The sequence below is a fragment of the Fusarium mangiferae genome (genome assembly GCF_900044065.1).
Source record: "Fusarium mangiferae strain MRC7560 genome assembly, contig: FMAN_scaffold014, whole genome shotgun sequence".
NCBI lineage: Eukaryota > Fungi > Ascomycota > Sordariomycetes > Hypocreales > Nectriaceae > Fusarium > Fusarium mangiferae.
The window spans coordinates 778,697-797,936 of NW_024573934.1; the positions used below are offsets into that span (position 1 = coordinate 778,697).

The 19,240-nt window shown below is 47.5% G+C and overlaps 10 protein-coding genes and 1 non-coding gene across 11 annotated transcripts; 3 read left to right on the plus strand and 8 right to left on the minus strand.

The window, feature by feature from the left end:
- Positions 1-136: 136 nt before the first annotated feature.
- Positions 137-1,449, minus strand: FMAN_14936 (putative aspartate aminotransferase, cytoplasmic; the record flags this gene model as incomplete). The annotated part of the gene is made up of 3 exons (XM_041822749.1): positions 137-252; positions 299-1,106; positions 1,156-1,449. 3 exons carry the CDS (start codon positions 1,447-1,449, stop codon positions 137-139), a joined length of 1,218 nt encoding a protein of 405 aa, XP_041688398.1.
- Positions 1,450-2,407: 958 nt separating this feature from the next.
- FMAN_14935 (uncharacterized protein) lies at positions 2,408-3,727 on the plus strand (the record flags this gene model as incomplete). Its single annotated transcript, XM_041822750.1, has 1 exon — positions 2,408-3,727. One exon carries the CDS (start codon positions 2,408-2,410, stop codon positions 3,725-3,727), a length of 1,320 nt encoding a protein of 439 aa, XP_041688399.1.
- A 150-nt stretch (positions 3,728-3,877) lies between these two features.
- Positions 3,878-3,949, minus strand: tRNA. Its single transcript has one exon. It is a non-coding gene; the product is annotated as a tRNA-Thr (tRNA).
- Positions 3,950-4,622: 673 nt separating this feature from the next.
- FMAN_14934 (uncharacterized protein) lies at positions 4,623-5,227 on the minus strand (the record flags this gene model as incomplete). The annotated part of the gene is made up of 2 exons (XM_041822751.1): positions 4,623-4,745; positions 4,805-5,227. 2 exons carry the CDS (start codon positions 5,225-5,227, stop codon positions 4,623-4,625), a joined length of 546 nt encoding a protein of 181 aa, XP_041688400.1.
- An 805-nt stretch (positions 5,228-6,032) lies between these two features.
- On the minus strand, positions 6,033-7,361 carry FMAN_14933 (uncharacterized protein; the record flags this gene model as incomplete). The annotated part of the gene is made up of 5 exons (XM_041822752.1): positions 6,033-6,449; positions 6,498-6,773; positions 6,824-7,046; positions 7,096-7,243; positions 7,292-7,361. 5 exons carry the CDS (start codon positions 7,359-7,361, stop codon positions 6,033-6,035), a joined length of 1,134 nt encoding a protein of 377 aa, XP_041688401.1.
- Positions 7,362-8,828: 1,467 nt separating this feature from the next.
- On the minus strand, positions 8,829-9,756 carry FMAN_14932 (uncharacterized protein; the record flags this gene model as incomplete). Its single annotated transcript, XM_041822753.1, has 3 exons — positions 8,829-8,860; positions 8,911-9,090; positions 9,138-9,756. The coding sequence occupies 3 exons, from the start codon at positions 9,754-9,756 to the stop codon at positions 8,829-8,831; spliced, it is 831 nt and encodes a 276-aa protein (XP_041688402.1).
- A 636-nt stretch (positions 9,757-10,392) lies between these two features.
- FMAN_14931 (uncharacterized protein) lies at positions 10,393-11,391 on the plus strand (the record flags this gene model as incomplete). The annotated part of the gene is made up of 1 exon (XM_041822754.1): positions 10,393-11,391. One exon carries the CDS (start codon positions 10,393-10,395, stop codon positions 11,389-11,391), a length of 999 nt encoding a protein of 332 aa, XP_041688403.1.
- A 410-nt stretch (positions 11,392-11,801) lies between these two features.
- On the plus strand, positions 11,802-12,505 carry FMAN_14930 (uncharacterized protein; the record flags this gene model as incomplete). The annotated part of the gene is made up of 3 exons (XM_041822755.1): positions 11,802-11,909; positions 11,960-12,092; positions 12,147-12,505. The coding sequence occupies 3 exons, from the start codon at positions 11,802-11,804 to the stop codon at positions 12,503-12,505; spliced, it is 600 nt and encodes a 199-aa protein (XP_041688404.1).
- Positions 12,506-12,584: 79 nt separating this feature from the next.
- FMAN_14929 (uncharacterized protein) lies at positions 12,585-13,942 on the minus strand (the record flags this gene model as incomplete). Its single annotated transcript, XM_041822757.1, has 8 exons — positions 12,585-12,618; positions 12,664-13,089; positions 13,142-13,279; positions 13,327-13,519; positions 13,570-13,611; positions 13,660-13,750; positions 13,804-13,836; positions 13,892-13,942. 8 exons carry the CDS (start codon positions 13,940-13,942, stop codon positions 12,585-12,587), a joined length of 1,008 nt encoding a protein of 335 aa, XP_041688405.1.
- A 644-nt stretch (positions 13,943-14,586) lies between these two features.
- FMAN_14928 (uncharacterized protein) lies at positions 14,587-15,108 on the minus strand (the record flags this gene model as incomplete). Its single annotated transcript, XM_041822758.1, has 1 exon — positions 14,587-15,108. The coding sequence occupies one exon, from the start codon at positions 15,106-15,108 to the stop codon at positions 14,587-14,589; it is 522 nt and encodes a 173-aa protein (XP_041688406.1).
- A 2,142-nt stretch (positions 15,109-17,250) lies between these two features.
- Positions 17,251-18,096, minus strand: FMAN_14927 (uncharacterized protein; the record flags this gene model as incomplete). The annotated part of the gene is made up of 1 exon (XM_041822759.1): positions 17,251-18,096. One exon carries the CDS (start codon positions 18,094-18,096, stop codon positions 17,251-17,253), a length of 846 nt encoding a protein of 281 aa, XP_041688407.1.
- Positions 18,097-19,240: the final 1,144 nt, after the last annotated feature.

The window sequence follows — 19,240 nt, forward strand, 5'->3', positions numbered from 1 at the left end:
GTACAATGTGCGTTGTTGGGTAGGGCTTTGTGCGCTTTACGAGCATGTTTGATCGATATACCACAGAGACTTTACTGGCATTGTGTAGTTTTAATCCGGGTAGTGTCTAGTCCTTGTGATACAGTATCCAAGTTCTTCACTGCACATTTCGAACCACCTCGTCTAACGATTTTGCCACATACTCAACATTGTGATCATTCAGTCCTGCAAGACTTATCCTTGACGTATTCGCCATGTAGATGTGATATTGCTCTGAAATCACGTCAGTATACGTTTCAAGATACAAAAGATTACTTACCTTCCAAACGTTGAATCTGAGGCCTGCTAATACCAGTGTACCCGAACATACCAGTCTGGTTGACAATATGCGACCAGTCTCCCGGGGTCCCCAGTCGCACAAGCTCATCATACAACTTCTTCCTCATAGATCTGATTCTCGAGGACATGGTAACAAGGTCCTGGTGCCACTGTTTCAAGAGCTTGGAGTTTCCAAGAACAGTAGCTGCGATCCTAGCTCCATAGACCGGGGGATTCGAGACAGTCTGTCGCTGAGCATTCTGGAGCAAGGAAAACACCGTTCTCTTGGAGTCTTCGGACTTTGTCACAATTGCTGTAAGTCCTACTCTCTCTCCGTAGAGACCCATGTTCTTGGCGAAGGACATGCATATCGCGGCTTCGAGGCCTAGATCTTCGATGATGTGCTTGATCGCCCATGCATCTTCATCGTAATTTCCCGAGTTGAAGCCAAGATAGGCTGAATCGATGATTGGAAAAATTCCGTTCTCTTTAATTACAGCTGCAATTTGTTTCCATTGATCACGAGTTGGATCGCAACCAGTCGGATTATGGGCGCATGCGTGGAGAACAACTGCAGAACGCTTATCGGCTTTCTTCAGTGCGCTGATGTAACCTTCAAAGTCAAAGCTTCGATCTTTGTAGTAGGGGGCTTTGGCTACGTTGAAACCAATTTCTTTGAAGAGAAGATCGTGGTTCGACCAGGTTGGGTCTGTGATGATGATGTTCTCGATACCTGAGTTGGCCTTGCGAAGAACAAGACCGGCTAGGAGGAGAGATCCGGTTCCAGAAATGGATTGGCAACTCGCAATCTAAAAGGTATCAGCAATACAAAGAGCTTAGCGGTGCAACTTAACCCACTCTGTTGTCTTTGAGTGCGGAAGTATCGTGAAATAACAACTTGGTAGCCTCATCGCGGAAGCTTTGCAAACCTTCAATGGGCAAATACTCGTGTCCAGCATTTCCAACCAGCTTCTCAGCCTCCCTCACCGATGGAAGAACCCAAGGCTTAGCATTCTCATCGCGATATGTACCTTGTCCAAGGTTCACCTTCTGGGGGCTCTGGTCGGCGTTGAAACGCTTGGTCACTTCAAAGATGGGGTCAGGCGGGATGTATTCCGCTGCGCCAAAGGCTGAATGCTGTTGAGTGGACATTGTGCTGTACGAGTGTGGAGATAATGTTGTTAGATGAATGTGGTAAGCTTGACCTTGTATATCGGCAGGTTGAAGCGATTCTGTTCCTTTGTTATAAGTTCTTGGTGAAAATGTCGGCGCCCAAGTCCGGCGCGGGGCTGGCTGACTCGGTGGAGGCGATCCGACGTGTCACGGGCAGGGATCCGATCCGTTGACACAGCGCAAAACGCATCGGCGGTCATCCGGATTCTGATCTGCTTATCTCATACCAACAGCTTATCCAATTAAATTATTCTGTAATAATGAATAGTAGTGCTTCCCTGAGGTGAGTGGTTGAGCTACTTGCAAGTGTTAGGCTTCTGTGCAAGTGCGTCGTGCTATGACAGAACTACCAGTCACACTCTCGTTTAATAGAGTAGCAAATACAAATCACCTGTATCAAAGTTTATGAAACTTAGGCCATTGACAGGTATGAATTTGACCTACACCACGATTGTATCATTCTTTGTGACTCCCAGTCCGTCATGTTGCATTTCTCGGATGACTCCCAAGATTCATATGTGTACGCATAACTGCATCGTTCGTTCCACGCGATTCGAGAAATCTAGTCTATATTCTGCCATCATTGTGTTGTTTCATTCAATACCTATGACAGACTTTCTTACGATGGATGAAAGTCTACTGAAGGCCATCCCGTCGTGAGTGACGAAGCTTCTCTCTAGCGCAGTCTTCGTGTCAAATAAAGAGGATAGACTTATTCTTACATCCGAATTCAGAGGGCTGAGCAGTGTCAGATTCATTGACCTACCTGATAGGTTGATGTCTGGAGCCAAGGATGCCGTCTTACGACGAATTAACCAATATGGCAGCATGCGCCGCTCTCCCACGGATCACGGGAGGTAAGCAGTTTAAGCCATTGACGTATGTCCAAATGCTTCAAGAAACACTCTCACTCTTTTAATGACAATCAAATTTCGCAATGTCCTCACTTGACTCTTTGCCCTGCGAGATCCTTCTCCAGATCATCCGCGACAGTTCTCCCCAAGAGCTATGCCGTCTCAGTTACACCTGCAAGCGCTTAGCATCAGTTGCTGGAGGCTGTCTATGGAGGGACATTGAACTTCATGAGAAGGGATATCACGAGTCAAGCGCAGAGCTCTACGAGCTATTACCACACAAATCTCCCAATCGACTTTACCATGATTCCAAAAGGGATGGTTGGCAAAGCGACATCAGCGAAAGAGCCAAGAGTCTCTTCACCATGCTGCAGGTACTCTACGCTCACGATATAGGACGTTTCAGACACGTTACTGGCAGAGTGAGGAGTCTGTGTACCGTGATTGAGCCAGAGTGGAAGCCTCATATGAGTTCAGTGGCAGAGCCAGTCTCTGTTTGGAAGCTTATACCCTATTTCAAGAACCTCGAATGCTTAGAGCTTCACGGGGCCTATGAAACTTCCGACCATAAAGAGCTTGAGGAGATACGAGGACAGCCGATGACAAAACTGCGTTTTGCGAGGCTCTTCGCGTATATCCCCCGACCAGTCTCAATTTACATTCTCCAATCTCACGGAACGCTCGAGCGCCTGGAACTTGCTATGTTAGATGAGCCGCTGCCCAATACAGTCGGCATCAGTGAACAAGATACTGAAAGTCATGGCCGATGGGAGCATCAACCCGGGGGAGTCATTCCAATGCCATTGGGAAATTTCGTCCCCGATGCTCGAGTTTCTTTCCCAAACCTCAAGTGCTTATACTTATGTTCACCTTGTAATAGCCTTGGTGATTACTTCAACCAGCATAATTCATGGTCGACGACCGCAGAGCGGGACAGTCTCGAGGCATGGAAAAGGCTTATCCTGGCGTCGAGTCAGACTCTGGAGACTCTTGTCATCGAACATCGACCTGCAGCAGGAATCGAAGACAACGAGGGGTTTTCTGAGGACGAGTTTCTCTCCACCGGAAAGACTGGTGCTGGCAACAAGGCATTGGTGGATGCCATCGGCGACATGATCCTCGACAAGGAGAGGCTACCCAGATTGAAACGAGTATTTCTGTATGGATTTGTTGCTGGTAGATCATCTGGAAAACCGTCTGCCGGCACACCAGGAGACTGGTTGATGCATGGCTTGGGAGCGAGGGAAGTCGCATGCGAAGCCAGGAGAGGGAAATGGTGTCTATTCGATCAGGAATCAGGTGAAACAAATTGGGCAAAGTGGACTGGAGATGGGAATAGTAATCTTCACTACGGCTATATGGGCATCCGATATTATTCACTTCTGGCTCGTGTACAGAGGTGAAAGGGGTTTTTTAAAACCTTCATGTTTTGCAAGACTCAGTGCAGCGCCTGGATGAACAAGTCAGCGAGGGTCAACGGCCACTGATCGATAGTGAGTGGTAAGCCCCAAAAAAGAACAACAAAAGAATAAACTGGATGAAATCACCTCGTGTGCCTTCACACGGGATCGAACCGTGGACCTTGTCATTACTAGTGACACGCTCTACCACTGAGCCATGAAGGCGCCTTCTGATTGGATGAAATCTTTCGATCTATGTCTCCTTATCGAGTTAATTGATGGGCAATGCCTCCCTGTATCATCTTCATCCTTCACGGGGAAGGACATGTAGTTGAAAGGAAGAGAATGACGACCTACGTGTTACTGATAGCGCTTCAGAATACCTCTCGCTGTATTAAGAAGTAAGCTAGAAAAAGTCAGATTAAACAACATTTGGCTACCTAAATAATGTACACCTTCCCAGAACAGATAGAGCTAAGGACAGTTCTCTATAGAAACCCGATATGCTATCCATCTAGCTGTTGTAACTCTAGGAATCTAAGGAGTAGCGCATTTAAATGGGAAGTTTACAAGAACATAATACAATACGCAAAGAAAGTATATCTATTTAGATTTAGTATTATTCTTAAGCTGACTGGCAATCCAGGTAGCCGTGGCAGGGGCATTTGCTTCGTAATTCTGGTGGGTACGCACCATCTTGGTGAACCACCACGGGCACCCCAATACCCAGGCCTCCCAGGGGACCGTTTTAGAACAAAAAGAATCGCCTTTTCTGCAGACAACAAGAGTACGCGACTTAAGGATTTTCCCCATCGATTTCTTCTTTTTATATCCCAAGGTAGCAGCTACGCAAGGTGAAGTCAGTGGCAAGTTGTCAACGCTGTGAAGGGGATAGGTACTAACCAGCAGCGATGCGCGCCGTCACCTCAGCAGTTATATTTTCAGCACTTTGATGCAGAAGTGCGCCGCCCGCGCTGTGACCGACGAGGACAATCTTGGTATCGGGACACTGGGTTGCGGCCTGTAAGCGCGTTGTCAGTATTATCGTCACCAATGTTGCCTCCTCACATCTTGACGTACCCGGTTGATAAGCTCACTCATGGCCCGACCGCCTGCTTTAGGGCCTTTCTTAATAACGTTCTTTATATCCGCCTTATACTTCACGCCTGCAATGGCCAGGTTCTGTGGGCCAATAAGCCCGGCAAGTTCATTGAATATGATGGGACCAGTCTCATTTACGGCTCCTACGTTGCCCTCTGCCCCCATTCCTCGGGCGTAGATTATAGTAACATTTCGGCAGGGCGTCCCATCAGTGAGCTGGTTATATGTTTGGTCGGGGTATGGGTATCGACCTTGGTACTTAGGTTTTCCCTTGTCGCAGCGCTTGACATGTGGTTGGGAATGAGTGTCGATTTCAGGGGGGGTAAGGGTCATTCTCTGCTCCACGGCGGGGGCCGCATAGGCAATGGCCGCAAGAGCGATGAGAATCTGAGTGGGCTTCATGAAGGACAGAGGATTTGCCGATCAAGGGCCGACTGACTTGTCGCTGCAGAGCTGTACAGACCAGAGTCGAATCACAGAAAGCAAGAAAGAAACATGTTATATACAGAGTAACGAGGGGTAGCTTGTCATTAAAAATGTTTCTTCCTCGCTCTATCAAGCACCGTAACCTTGTCCCCACAACAGGCCGAGAGTCGACCAGATGTCAGTGTTTGGGCGATAAATGTTGTTTCCTGGTTACATCTTGATTGCACACCTGAGCCTATTGTGCTTTTCGCGTGATTTCAAGCCCTTGTCAAGAAAGAAGTAATGCCGCAGCCACATATCAAGTGGCGCCATTTCAGCACAACCACAATATAAGGGCGTCATACACTACGCCAAAGCGAAAGCACAATGGCCTCAGTATCAGATAATGTTTAACCTTGTCTCCACGATGGCACATAGTGGAAAGATCAAACACCCAGGGGCATTGCATTGCTTCAGTGTTCGGCCCGTCTTGAAGCCTTTGGTCGCCTGGTTCCAGTTGACCCTCCAAACATGGTCATGTTCTTCTGGGCACTGGTCATGGTAAGGCTCCAAGGAAAATAAATTCGCAATATATAAGTCAACGTATCTTAAGCATCAGATGAATCCCAATCATCCAGGGAATCGAAATTATTTGAGTCGAGGTATATAATAACATAAAAATGTTTCACTGAAGAAATCATCCAACCCGCTTCTAGCAATCTATCCACATACTCACTCCATCCTACTCATCATCGTATCAACCATCATGAAAAACATCAAAAGTCGCCTTGCTCTCTGGACCTTAGTTCGTGGTAGAGTATGGCTGAGGGTTATAAGGACGCGACACCAAAGGATCGTTGGACTGATATCCAGTCATGTTGACTTCGGTTGTGGAAGCATTCCGGTTGTCTCTCTTGAAGATGAACAAGATCGCCTGGATAGAGTCGGAGGGGTTCAACATGGCCAGCCAAGCATGGATACCGAGAGGACCGCCCTGGTATGACCCCTCAGGAATGTTGCCCTGTTCCAACTTGGAGAAGCTTCCACGGCCATGGCCAGTCTTGTAAACGCTCCATGGGTACGCAAACATGAAGAACAGCGACAGGGGAGCCATTTCGATGCAAATGACGAGGTTGGGAATACCAACGTGAACATCAGCGTAGGTGAGCGTGTCGCTGGTCTTGAGAACGTTCTGGTCGTTGAGAACGGTGAAGATGATCTAAACAGTCAGTGTCATACTATGGAGGTAAGGAGGGATAAAGCTTACACCCTGGATGAAGGTCAAGCCGACTACGATCTTGAAAGCAGTGAGCTTCAACATCGGGTTATGGTGGGCAAGGTCCTTCTTGAGGAGCATGTACATCTGTAGGATCGAGAGGACGGAAATGACGAGGGAGATGGACATGATGATTCGGAGATAGATGTTGGCGAAGTGTCGGTCGTTGCTTTCTTGACAGAAGATACCGGCGGCCTGGGTAATGTCGGTAGCGATTGAGACACCGATTGCAATGACGGGCATCTGAAAGATCATGATCCAGCGTGTCTGGGAAGCTGTCAGTAAGATTTCCAATTGCTGTTAAGAGATAAGTATACCTTGAACCACTTAATACCATTCTTCTTCTTTGTGGCGAAAAAAACATCTTGTTGGTCGCGGTTTGGTGATACATAGTCGCAGAGAAGAAGGAAGAAAGATCCGAGCGCGAAACCCTCGTAGACGTGAAGCCAGGGTTCGATATAGACTGCTGCATGGGGGAAGCAGATGCAGAGGAACGAGATGATGGAGAACGCCGAAATCAGTGTGCCGATTCGCATAATCCTAGGGTTATTAGCACGTATACTCGGGTCGGAGAGTTGGCTGCGCGTACTTGACTTGTTCTGAGGGGTTCGAGAGATGCGTTGCGTGCATCATGTTGATGAAGAACATGACAATAAGAGCGAAAGCAGCGAATGATCCGCCAATGATCATGCTCAGCTGGTAAAAGCTCAAGTTACCGGTGATGTTCTTCTCGGCATCTGACATACGTTAGCTGGAGGTCAACGCGTTGGCGGGTCTAGTAGTACTTTGGGCGAAAGAATGTGTAGGGCAAGTAACGTTCGACTTGTCGTCGTCGCCGCTTCTAAAGAGACCCATCGTGGTGGTGTTCTATAAAGTTGAGAAAAAGAAAAAGAAACAAGTATTTCCTAAGATGTAGTCGCTTGTCTGTTGTGAAGATGAGATGTGAATTTTCGCAACCGGCGACAGAAGCTCAATATATACAGATCCCAACAGCGTCATCCCCAAGCTAAACCCCTGCAATGAAACCCTCAAATCTAAGCGCAGTATCAGCACAGCCAACTATGGATCAGCGTCAGCCCTACGGCATAGCTTTCCCACCAAAACGGCCAGTGATACGACCGATCTGCCGACATTGGCACCTTTTCTGTATTGTTGAACAACGGGGTGCTCCGCGGGCTTGTCCGGCAGATGCAGGGATCAGCGTGCCAGCCTCTCATAGCTTGCCAGGGGTTTGGGAGCTTGGGACACGTAGGGCTGTTGTGATTTGCTGGTTCAAGTGAGAGCGGCCGGCTGGCTTATTTTTGTGGCTGTACCCTGTCGACGTGAAAAGTCGCTCTTGGGAGGAGATGATAGGGCAGTGGAAGTAGTTGAATCCACTCAGGTCAACGCTCTGCCAAGAGATTCATCTGGGGCCTTAAATATCCTTCTCAAGCTTAGCTTCAACCATGTCCTGTGTCGTGATAGGATCAACAAGCTCTCCAATCTTGGCGCGGAAAAAGACTTCTTTGATGAGATCTCAAATTGAAACAAGATAATGACATTGATGCGTGTTCTTGCGGCCTCCCAGGCAGTGCGAGATCGGCAGTTGTAGCTCGAATGAATTCCTGCTTTTAGCATTTCCATTCGAAAAGTGGCTTAGAGGAGTGACGGTGTCGCTCGAATGGCTCGTCAAAAGCGGTCTAGCTTCACGTTGATCAAAACAAAACCCCACCACGCGTTTAGATAAGGCGGGAAATCGGCACGATAAGGAAATTATCGAAACTTTTGCTCAATGCGGCTTGAATCAGGGACGATCACATCGAATTGGTTTCAGAGCATGAGATTATCCATGTTGAAGGATCTCAAAGGATCCGCGAGGCAGCCTTTGTCATGTCTCTTGGAAAACCTCTGCCGAAGTCCCTCGACACATCCTTGCCACTAGCTTGACGCAAAGGTGTCTTGAAGCTTTGTGTGACAAACCCTATACAACGTAACACCCGTTAGTTTGCGGACCAACAAAGTTACTCGTTGAGAACAGTTGTCAACAGGCTGCATAGATGAATATGTATTTCGGAACTCAAAATCAAGTTTAGACTACAACTAACCTGAGCTATGTAAATCCAAGAATCCTCATGAGAACGGAGAGTCGGAAGATGTCTCGCCGTCTTAATGTCTTGCTCATGCTGATTGCAAGTAAGAACTCTACATAGAATCATGCTTAACATTTCTTACCTGACTTTATTTCTTCCGCTAGCTTGACATAATTTTCTACTCATGATAATTGCACCCCAATATCCCCGTCCTAGCATAGCCTCTGCGCACTTTCGCTCCTGCGCTTACTCTTTACTTCAGAGCTGACCCTGCGTGCAACCCTCCTACCGTACAGTCAGTAATTATATACCCAATTGATATCCTGGGAACAAACCTGTAACAAGCATATCTGCACCTGTTGTAAACGCAGCTGCATCACTCAACAAATAGCACACCATAGGTGTCAAATCCTCCGGCACGCCCAACCGTTGTAACGGGGCTCCATTTTCGTACCAGTCAAGGATAGCCCTCTTCTCTCCCTGTAGGCGTGCCAGTAGAGGGGTTTGGATTGCCCCTAGACCATTATTAGTGTCATGACTAAGATTGCCGAAGACGACGTACCTGGCGAGATGCAGTTAACCCTGATGCCGTATTGACCCAACTCGCCGGCCAGAGGACCCATAAGACCCTTGATAGCAGCCTTACTGGCGTTATAAGCGGATTTTGGTTGCACTGGAACGTAAAGACTTTGAGCATTGATGCTAGCGATCGCAACTATACTTCCAGGCGTTTTGGTCTCGACAAGATGCTGTGCGAGAAGCTTGATAGTCCAATATGTCCCCATAACATTGACATTAAGGACTCGCTGGGTGACTTCCCAGTCAGCATCAAGCAAGGGGGTATCCATCACAATACCAGCCGCCGTGAGCGCTCCATGAAGCTGTCCGCCTACGGCATCGACACAGTCGGCGAACGCCTTTTCAAGGGAGTCTTGTTTGGTTACGTCGCCTCGAGTGTAAAATGTCTTGACGCCATAGCGATCAGTCAGAGATTTGAACTCTTCTACTGGTTCAGGAGCTGTGTCAATGACAGCGATGCCACCGCCGAGTTGGGCTATGGCTTTGGCGCAGGCGAAACCAATACCTCCACCTCCTCCTGTGATGAGGAAGTTCTTGCCGGTTAGATCAAATCGATCTGTGACTTTGACGTCGCCAAGACCTCGGGGATTGAAGGTTGTCATGATTACAAAGAGTTTAAGAGAAATGTAAGCCTGCGAGACTACTCGTGCTTAGGGAATACTCTTGAATTTTATGATGATTCAGCTTATAACTAACCGCGGACAGAAGTCTGGCTTGAATTACTGGCTATATAGTCTAATTGCTATAATCTTCATTGATAACGGCTTCCTCTGCCGCAAGCGCTATGTGCCACGGATTCAGAAGCCGAGGAGACCTAACACCAAGAGTCCGGAGGGACAAGAAAAAAAAATAAGATCTTAATCCTAAATGACAAAAGTATTTAGGTAAATTTAGCCTAAATTTAGGGGATTCTTTGCCTAATTTAATTTTGCATCATCTTCTAGCGTCTTAAGCTTTCTTACTCCCAGAGGGCGGGGTAGCTAGTCATCAGGTTTTGTTCTGCTGGCGATGATTAGCGCGGAAACATTCCCTACGTGCCATAGTTGCCGGGTATCAGATAACGGCAGCGCTCCCGAGAATTCTGTACTTCTATATGATAATCTCTAGCTATATATGTACCGAGACGAGATGAGCTGATACACATAGCAATCGAAGGGCCCTTTCAGATATCCCTTTCCCAAGCTACACTCCTACCCCAATCAGTCTTTATTCATCAGTTGAGTCCCACCACTCATATCATGGTTGGAACCACGAAGACCAAGCCCCGCGTCAGCCTTGGGCTCTTGACATTCGGCCCCGAAGGTTCAGAAACCTATGGAAGCCGCATTACCTCCCTTGACACTTTCAATCAATGCCTCGACTACTTACAGTCCCGCGGTTATAATGAAGTCGACACAGCCAGAACCTACGTCGGCGGCCAGCAAGAAGGCTGGACCAAGCTTACCAACTGGCGAGAGCGCAACCTTACTCTCGCTACAAAATGGTATCCTTACAAGCCTGGCGATCACTCCAAGGCCATTGTTAAGGAGAACTTGAACAAGAGTCTTGGCGAGCTTGGTTCCGATAGCGTGGATATCTTCTACCTTCACGCACCAGACCGTTCCGTTCCGTTCCAGGAGACGCTCGAGGCTTGTAATGAACTCTATCAAGAGGGAAAGTTCAAGAAGCTTGGTCTGAGCAATTATGCGGCATGGGAAGTCGCCGAGCTTTGCACCATCGCTGACCAGAAGGGCTGGATCAAACCCAGCGTTTATCAGGCTATGTACAACTGCTTGACCCGCGCCATCGAGGAAGAACTTGTCCCATGCTGTAGAAAGTTTGGGATGGATATTCTCGTCTACAATCCCTTGGCTGGTGGTGTACTTTCAGGTCGCTACAATAGCAAAGAGATCCCAGCTGACGGCGGACGATATTCTACCCAGGACCCGGTGATCGGGGCGATGTATCGCGACCGGTACTTCAAGGACGTCAACTTTGAGGCTTTGAAGGTGATTCAGCCAGTAGCTGATAAATTGGGGTTGACGCTCTTGGAGATTGCGTTCAGATGGCTTGTTCACCATAGCAAGCTCAAGGTCATGAATGGGAGTGATGGGTTGGTTATTGGTATCAGCTCGCTCAGCCAGCTTGAGAGTAACTTGGATAATGTCGAGAAGGGTCCGTTGCCGGAAGAGGTGCTGGAGGTATTAGATGAGGCATGGAAGATCACCAAACCTTCTTGCTCTCTTTACTGGAGGTAGTCTTATTGACGTTTCCCCTTAAGAACTGATCGATGAATTGGAAATAATTCCTACGTGATGCGATTGGTGATGAATATTGCCGATTCGTTGATCCTGTTTCAAGTTCCTGATTACTTCGCACTTTTCTTGACCCCAAGATGTCTTGCTTACATTGTTATGTCTGACCATGGGCTTTCCTTCGCCCCCGCTATTCCGATTCCAGCACTGGTGCCCAGCTACCCAATCCAGCCAAGCGTCAGAATCATCGTGTTCTCATGACAGCACAGCAACGCGTTGCGACACGAAACCACTCATCAGAAAAACAACTCCCCGTCCTTTGCCCCCGCCACTCACCTAAAGCCATTAGCAACAGGAGGATATACAGACGTTGTTATCGCCTTCTTCGAATCCATTTCATCTGAGCTGACAGAATGGTCCGCGCTTCTGCATTTTTGATCTTGAGCCTTTTCGACTCAGCTCTTGCTATCGCCGCGCCGCAGTTCGACCAAGGTGCCGAGTTACGCAAGTCAGAATGTGATGCAAGTAGCTCCTATCACATCTATGAGTTCCCGGCTAACGCATGCCGCAGAATGGCTGCTTTGATGCCAGCTTTCCGGGAGGTTCATGTACCAATGATCCGGCTTGTATGTGCAATCAGAAGAAGTACCGCGAGGCGTATTTCTGCTGCATGGCCAAGAACTGTGATGCAGACGTGATGCCTGGTCAGTATCCTCAAACCTTGAGAATAATGAAACCCTCTAATGATCTACTTGCAGAATCTGTTGAGCGCCAACATACAGAATGCCAGGCCAGGAACCTCGACTTTACCTTTGACGCTGAGAAAGTTTGCGCCATCAAGTCAGAAGGAACCAGTACCTGTTCCTTGTCTTCAACCACGAGCAACACCAAAACTACTTCGCATGTTTCACACGGATCTTCAGCGACATCGATTCCGGCCTCTACGACATCAGAGGCAGAAACTACCAGCAGTACTAAGGGCGCAGAGCGCGCTTCAAGTACTGCTCAGGAATCATCTACAGGTGGTGCAGCCCCTGTGACGGATAGTGCACCACGGTTGGGTGCCTCTCTTGGGGTACTGAGTATATTATTCATGGTTGTTGGGATACTTATCTAGGTTGAAGCAGTTACTTGGATAATCATCCATTATAACATTTAATTAGCAATGCCACTATTCCTCAACATCTTCCCCCAGCTCAATCGAGAGGACGTCTTCCATAAGTTGAGTAACTGTCAGGTTAGCAATCGAACTCCAGTAGGATATGCTGCACTTACACCGGCCAGTAAGCATGAATGGTCCTGTCATTGAGGTCCCTTCTGACCTTTGCCAGAAAGATCGTAACCTCTTCCTGAGTCCACCCAAGAACTCTTGTCAAAGCTGCCATGGACAATGCTTCAAGACCCTTGAAGCTATCCATGTTGAGATTGTTCCACTCACCAATCTCCTTATACCTTTTATCCATGGGCCAGCGGTTCGTCGGCCACTTAAAAACAGTCTCTACAATGTCCACAAATCCCGCATCGCGCAGAATGTCTTTGTTCTTTTTATTGTCCTGAAATGGGCGACCAATCTTGGTAGATGCCTCATCAAGAAGATGGATAAGCTTAGAGAGGTGATGGTCTTCAGTCAGGGTCTTGTCGTCTGAGTGGGCGAAGAGATCGATTTCTAGAAGTTCCACGTAGCCACCAGGAACAAGGTTGCTAAGGTAACAGTAATCAGCATTGTTGTGCTGAAGGTAGCCATAGACCTTACTCGTAAATACTGCTCGCAAGGTTCGGCCAGCTCTTGATGCTAAACGTCATCATTCGACTGTGAACATAGTCGAATGGCTCAGAGAAGTTCCACGGCTCTTCGATATCATCGATAAAGAACTCCACGTTCGGAGGAACACTGATCACTGTCAGCAGATATCCTGCAGCGTTAACTGTGGGAAATACAAATCAGGCTGAATTGGCGAGAGGTCAACACCAACCACTTTTGCTTCGGGATGCTCGTCGGCGTAGTCGATGGCCCATATTCCCGTGCCGGTGCCAACGTCAAGAACACGTTTTGCCTTAGAATTAGGACCATTCGGAGGTGCGAGACCGAGTTTGTTGTCGAGCATCAAAATAAACAGGTTATGCTGCAAGTCTAGCCGAAAGAATCAGCAGTGAAGACAGCCTCTCGAGGCTTTTCCATACCAAGTCTCTCCTTCTCGACGTCGTCATTAGGAAGGTTATACTCTGTGATCATCAGTCAACTGTAACAACACAACAGCGAAAGAGACTGACTCCCATCCTTATATCGATGATAAGTCCTCCCATTTTCCTTTCGATAGTCTAGAATGGAGCTCCTCAAGCTCTCAGACGTGGATGCTAGGCTCTTTCCCCCAAAGTCAGATCGGTAACGTCAAATGTTCGTGAGAAGCGACCTACCGATCCAATAGACGAGTCATGCTCTTCGCTAGACTGAAATTCGCAGTTAGCGAGTCTCCTTGTAATTCATGGTAACTGGTAGACGAACCTGTTCATCCGGTACAAGGTCAGGCTCCGCGTTGATAGTTGGTTCTGCCATTTTGATAGAAACTATTTAATCACGCAACGTTGAGAAATTCCCCGCCCGGAGAAAATCATGCTTTTTTATAAGGAAATACAATCCCAGTCGAGCTTTGTCATCCTGTTGGTTGAGTTCGTCGCGCATATGCAGATGGGTTACCAGGGTTTGATCATACGACGCCCCAAAGTAGTGAGTGTTTTGGTTAAGGTCTAACTATTTCGCCTAGACCGATCCATGGTGAGAATTCTACAGAGGTAATCTACGTCTGATAATTCTCCTTGTACTTTAAGATCATTGATAAAAAATGGTTACTCAGTCGCTCTGTTCATGATCACGCAAGCACTCGTTCTATGCACAAGAGTTGCCAAAACAATCCTCATTGGTAATCTATCTACATCTTCATCCATCGAGCCTAATGCTCGCGAGATACCTTATAATTCCAAAACCCTTCTCGAACATTTCCTCCGTTATGATATCGCATTCCTCATATAGATTCCGCTTTTTTTGTAATCTTTTCTCGACTTTTCATATTTTTTTCTAGTTAGTTTTCTCTGTTCTTTTCGAAGCTCGCAACGGCCCTAGTAATTCATCAAGTATCCACCGTTCCACTTGAATATAGAAGAACGGGAAACTTATTGACAAGCTACCTAGGACATCCTCACCTAGTAGTGGTGGTGGTGGTGATGGTGGTCATGGCTCTCACGACGACCCTGGCGGCGGGGTTCGTACTGGCCACGGGGAGGATGGCCCATCTGGAAGTACTTGGGGCGTTGCTCACCTTGCTGATCAGGATTCTGCTGAGCAGCGCGATGGCCACTTGAATTGTTCTGAAACGGCTGGAACCGCGGAGTATCCTGGAAACGAGGTTCATCCTGGAACCGTGGAGCATCCTGGAAACGACGTTCATTCTGAGGCTGAGCTCTCTTCTGGCGTCGAGGTTCATTCGGGAACATATACGAAAAGGCACGCTGTGGGCACTGGCCGTTAGGGGGATATTTGGGCTCGTCAGTAACTCTCTCTTCCTCACAACTAGGGCAGATCCAGAGGCGAAACTCCAACTTCACCTCGTTTGGAGAAGCACACTCTGGACAAAAACCGTGGAACTCGGGGTCGTTATGAGAAGGGACTTCCTTGAGTCGTCCGCAATAGTCACACTCGTGCATAGAGAAGATAAGGCGACACATGGTGAAGGATGAGGAAGAACTTTACTTTTGAGAGCTGTTGGTAGTGTTTGGTGAGTAAATATTGAGATGGTGTGTGAAGGTTGCTATGAAGGCTGTTATCAACGTGGATGAGATGATGGATGATGATGGATGACTTGAGGCGATGGAATGGAGCTATTTAAAGGATTTCAGTCAACAAGACGTAAGTGATATGATATAATCTATCACTCGCATTAAATGTTGTTTTTCAGCATGAAAACTAGTATAGTTTCCTTGAACTCTTCATCATTCAGTCTATTGTTGTTTGAACATCTATAACGAGCAACCCGAACACCATTGGACAAGCATTGATGTCGCATCTCTTGGGCACCAGCAAATGTTATTATTGACTCTCATATAGCCTCTCCACCGAACGTCGTTCTCATCAATGCTGTTCAACGTGTCGCCAATAAAACAGTCACCATATCTGGGTTTCAACAGACAGTGATGTACAGTATGGACCTCAGGCGAAGGATAAAAGACTGAACAAATCACGTCAATGCTAAAATGGGGGTTGGCTATGGTAATTCAGTATTGGTTCAGCAGTCATCAGGGCTAAGGCGATATTGTTCATGGGGGATTGATCTACCAATGGCTCGTGATTACCGAACTAACAAAGAAATAAATCTACCAGTAGCGAATGCATAGGTAGCTAGTATATACTCTGTTCATACTCAACACTTGTATGAAATATCCTGGTAAAGCGACATATGACTGGACAGCCAGTCAAAAGTCTTGGTCAATACCATGTAGCCCACAACCAGTGATAATTGCTGACTGCGGGCCGCTCACTTTCAGGCAGCACTTGGAATTTCATGGACACCCAAACTGCTAATTTGATCTTAAAAATCCAGTACCAAAAGTGGTCGCCTCAAGACATACCACAGATGAAAGCCTTTGCTCGAGATGTAAATCACTAGACCTCGACAATATGGTGTCCGGTCGTTGGAGCGATGTTAGTTGCCGGGAGCCAGTAGTCTTCTTTGGCAAGCGAAGTACTCTTCTGCATGACGAAGGCTGCCCCCTCTGCCAAACGCTGCTTTCCATCGCCGCGGGCGATCATGACACTGGCCCCCTCGGAAGACATGTAGACTTTTGCATGTTCGCTATTCCAAGCCAGCTCGCCTACAGAGGAGCGAAACAAACGATCCCGTTTGATGTGGACTTAGGTGATCGGGTTTGGAACGAGCCAAAGAACGAAAAGATTCGACGTGGCTAGTTGTTCGAAATCATCCTAGACCTATGGATGCCCCTTCCGGTACATTATCGTACCGCGGTCTGCTCATTACTTTGGTTGTTTGGCCAACCTTTCTGACACTTTAAATGGAGAGTCGGTCAGCGAGTCAGAGTGATTAACCGCGCAAAGGCTGACTTTGAAGCAATAAAGCGATGGCTCATCCATTGCATGGAACAGCATGGGGAATTATGTAACCCGGATTCAGAAAGCCGACCTCGGCCAAGGGACATCGCTGCCATTAATTGTACGACTCAGGACCTGGAGCCTTTGCCAGCCGGAGCAAAGTTCGCAGCTTTGTCATATGTATGGGGAGAGAGGATATCTACACCTGAGTTAGATTCTTCCATGGCCAGCCTTACTCAGACTAACGAGGATGCAATTACTGTCACGGTCGAGGTCGGTATTCAATTGTCTCTTGTAAAGGGTGGCACCGAGCGACATGGAATCACTTATCATAATGGCTTTTCCATAACACCGGAGTACGAAGCGGGTGATAGCATATACAAAGATTTGGAAGCGGGGCATACTTGGCTCGGAATAGTATTTCTGAACTCTGACATGGTCTTGGTCTTGAAGGACGTGGGAGACTATTATGAAAGGTTCGGATATATCGATGTTGACTTTTCCGTCCCCGATCTGGAACTGGGAGATTACCTTCTGGGGCACAGACTTATCCGCTTAGGGTGATTATCTAGATCATTGTTGTTGAAACCATGAATCTGCATCCTATATGTTTATAAGTATTTAGATGTTCACATACTTTGTCGGTGAGGGTTAATCGCTCCAGTCTCTATTAATCACTCCACCACTGCTAGGAGATCTTTGCCTTTGGGTTTGTGTCACGATTCGGAAGACTGCTTGCTATCTTGAAGTCAGACATATGGTGACTATTCAAAACCACTCCAAGTCTTCTGGACAGCGCTCCAATATCTCGCCTCGTCCTTTCTTGCATGTGCAACATGAAGAGACCCATCAAACTTCTCCAGATGAACATCAAAACCCAGCTTCTCCGCCTCAGCAGCCTGCGCCTCCAGATCTTTATAGTCGATCAACTCATCCTCCTCACTATAAATGTATGTTCGTCGAATCTCACGCTCCCTCTTGCCCTGAGCGGTATTATGCGTCGAGCCCCAGAAAGCCAGCCAGTCTTTTGTCAAACCAAGAAACTTGGTGAACTGCCATGCAGCTGCAACGAAATAGACAAGCGGCATACAAACCCAACGATAGGACTTTGGAACAGTAGATTTGAAGAACGCGGCTGTGTTGGTGAGGCGCTGAGCACCAGGTGCTGAGTCAAAAACTGTTACGTGAGGCGGAAGCCATGGATCTTCGCCTTCTTGAGCAGTTGCAGCATACACATCATATAACGATGAGATATTGGACGAACCGCCATTCGAAAAGAGATGGATCATGATTTCCGGCTCAGCCGTTGATGAAATGGCAGCTGGGAATGATGCTCTGATAACTGGCACCGCTGGCTTCACCGATTCCGCGAGAACTTTGGGATCGAAAAAGTTATTGTTATAGCTCTTCACGAGAACAAGCTGCGACGATGGGTATAGTTCTTTGTGCTTATTGACATATTTGGCGATATGGCCATCAAGCGCGTTAGTCCAACTGGCGATGATGATAATCTTCGGAGAGGCCGGCGCGGTAGGTTCAGAAGGGCGGTAAACAAAGACTTCATTCGAAAGCTTCTCCATATAGGAGAGGGGCTTTATCTGTGCGCTCATATTGAGAAGTGGTACAGAGATTATGAATACCGATAGATTCTCTGTATTCGAGGTCAAAATGTGTTGATTGTCGATATTTGGGCTTTGGTGGTGCTTACGCGATCCTACGGTTCGGGTGAGATCTGACGCGGCGGGGTAAGTAAGCGCGCTTGATTATAGCGTCTAGCCGGATTAGATGAGTAAGTTGACGGTCCAGTAGGACAACAAACACAACGATTTAACATGAATATTCAAATTTGAGGAACTTCTGAGTGTGTTTCATGAGATGAAAAATATTTAATGTCGTTGATGCCCTCCCTGGCAGGTTGTATCTTTCTAGATTGGTTTGAATTGTTGCTGACCCTTCGCTGTCATTACTGAGCTTCGTACCTCCAGCTTGCTTTTCTTCTTCTATCAGCAACTCCAAGATTGGTTGTAGTGATTCCAAGATCACTTTTATCTTCCAGGGAAGTGAAAAGAAGATACCAGGGACGACACCGACCCGTCGTTCATCGAGTATAATGTTTGTTAGAGCTGCTCTTTGTCCGGGCCTGCCGATCTGGAACACCCAATTGTATGGTTAAACTTTGGAACAATACTACATTGTTGCATGTCACCCTTGTCCCTGAATCCAAGTCTCGTGCTGTTCCGAGCCTCAATGCCTAACCTCCATTAGCATCGTTGATCCGAGGCTACCAAACCTTGACCAGGGTACAACCCCCATTGTTCGCCGACGGATACCTAAAACAAGCAACTGCATTAGCCCACAGCGTTAATCAATCTGCTGATCTCGGTGGCTAACTTACCGAATCCTAGAATTTCGCTCCTATCAAAAGAATGCCCCCGCAATCATTCACGAGCCAAACTGTTCACCCTTGCTGGACTGCCGAACTGTTGTGCGTTGCCGATTGGCGCGCATCGACTTAAGCATGGATTCCTCACTTTGCGCGCCAATCATTTCCCCATATTCCCCAGATTTATCACTAACACACCCCAGACGATGGGGCTCAATTTCTCCGCAGCGGAATAGAGACAATGACGCTACGTAAAATGACACTACCTCGGCGGAGATGTCATCGTTATGCGACGGTTTAAGCGCAAGCTGACTATATAAGACTCCAGTCTTGACCGCATGTTTTGGAGCTCAGCAACCTGCCATTGACAA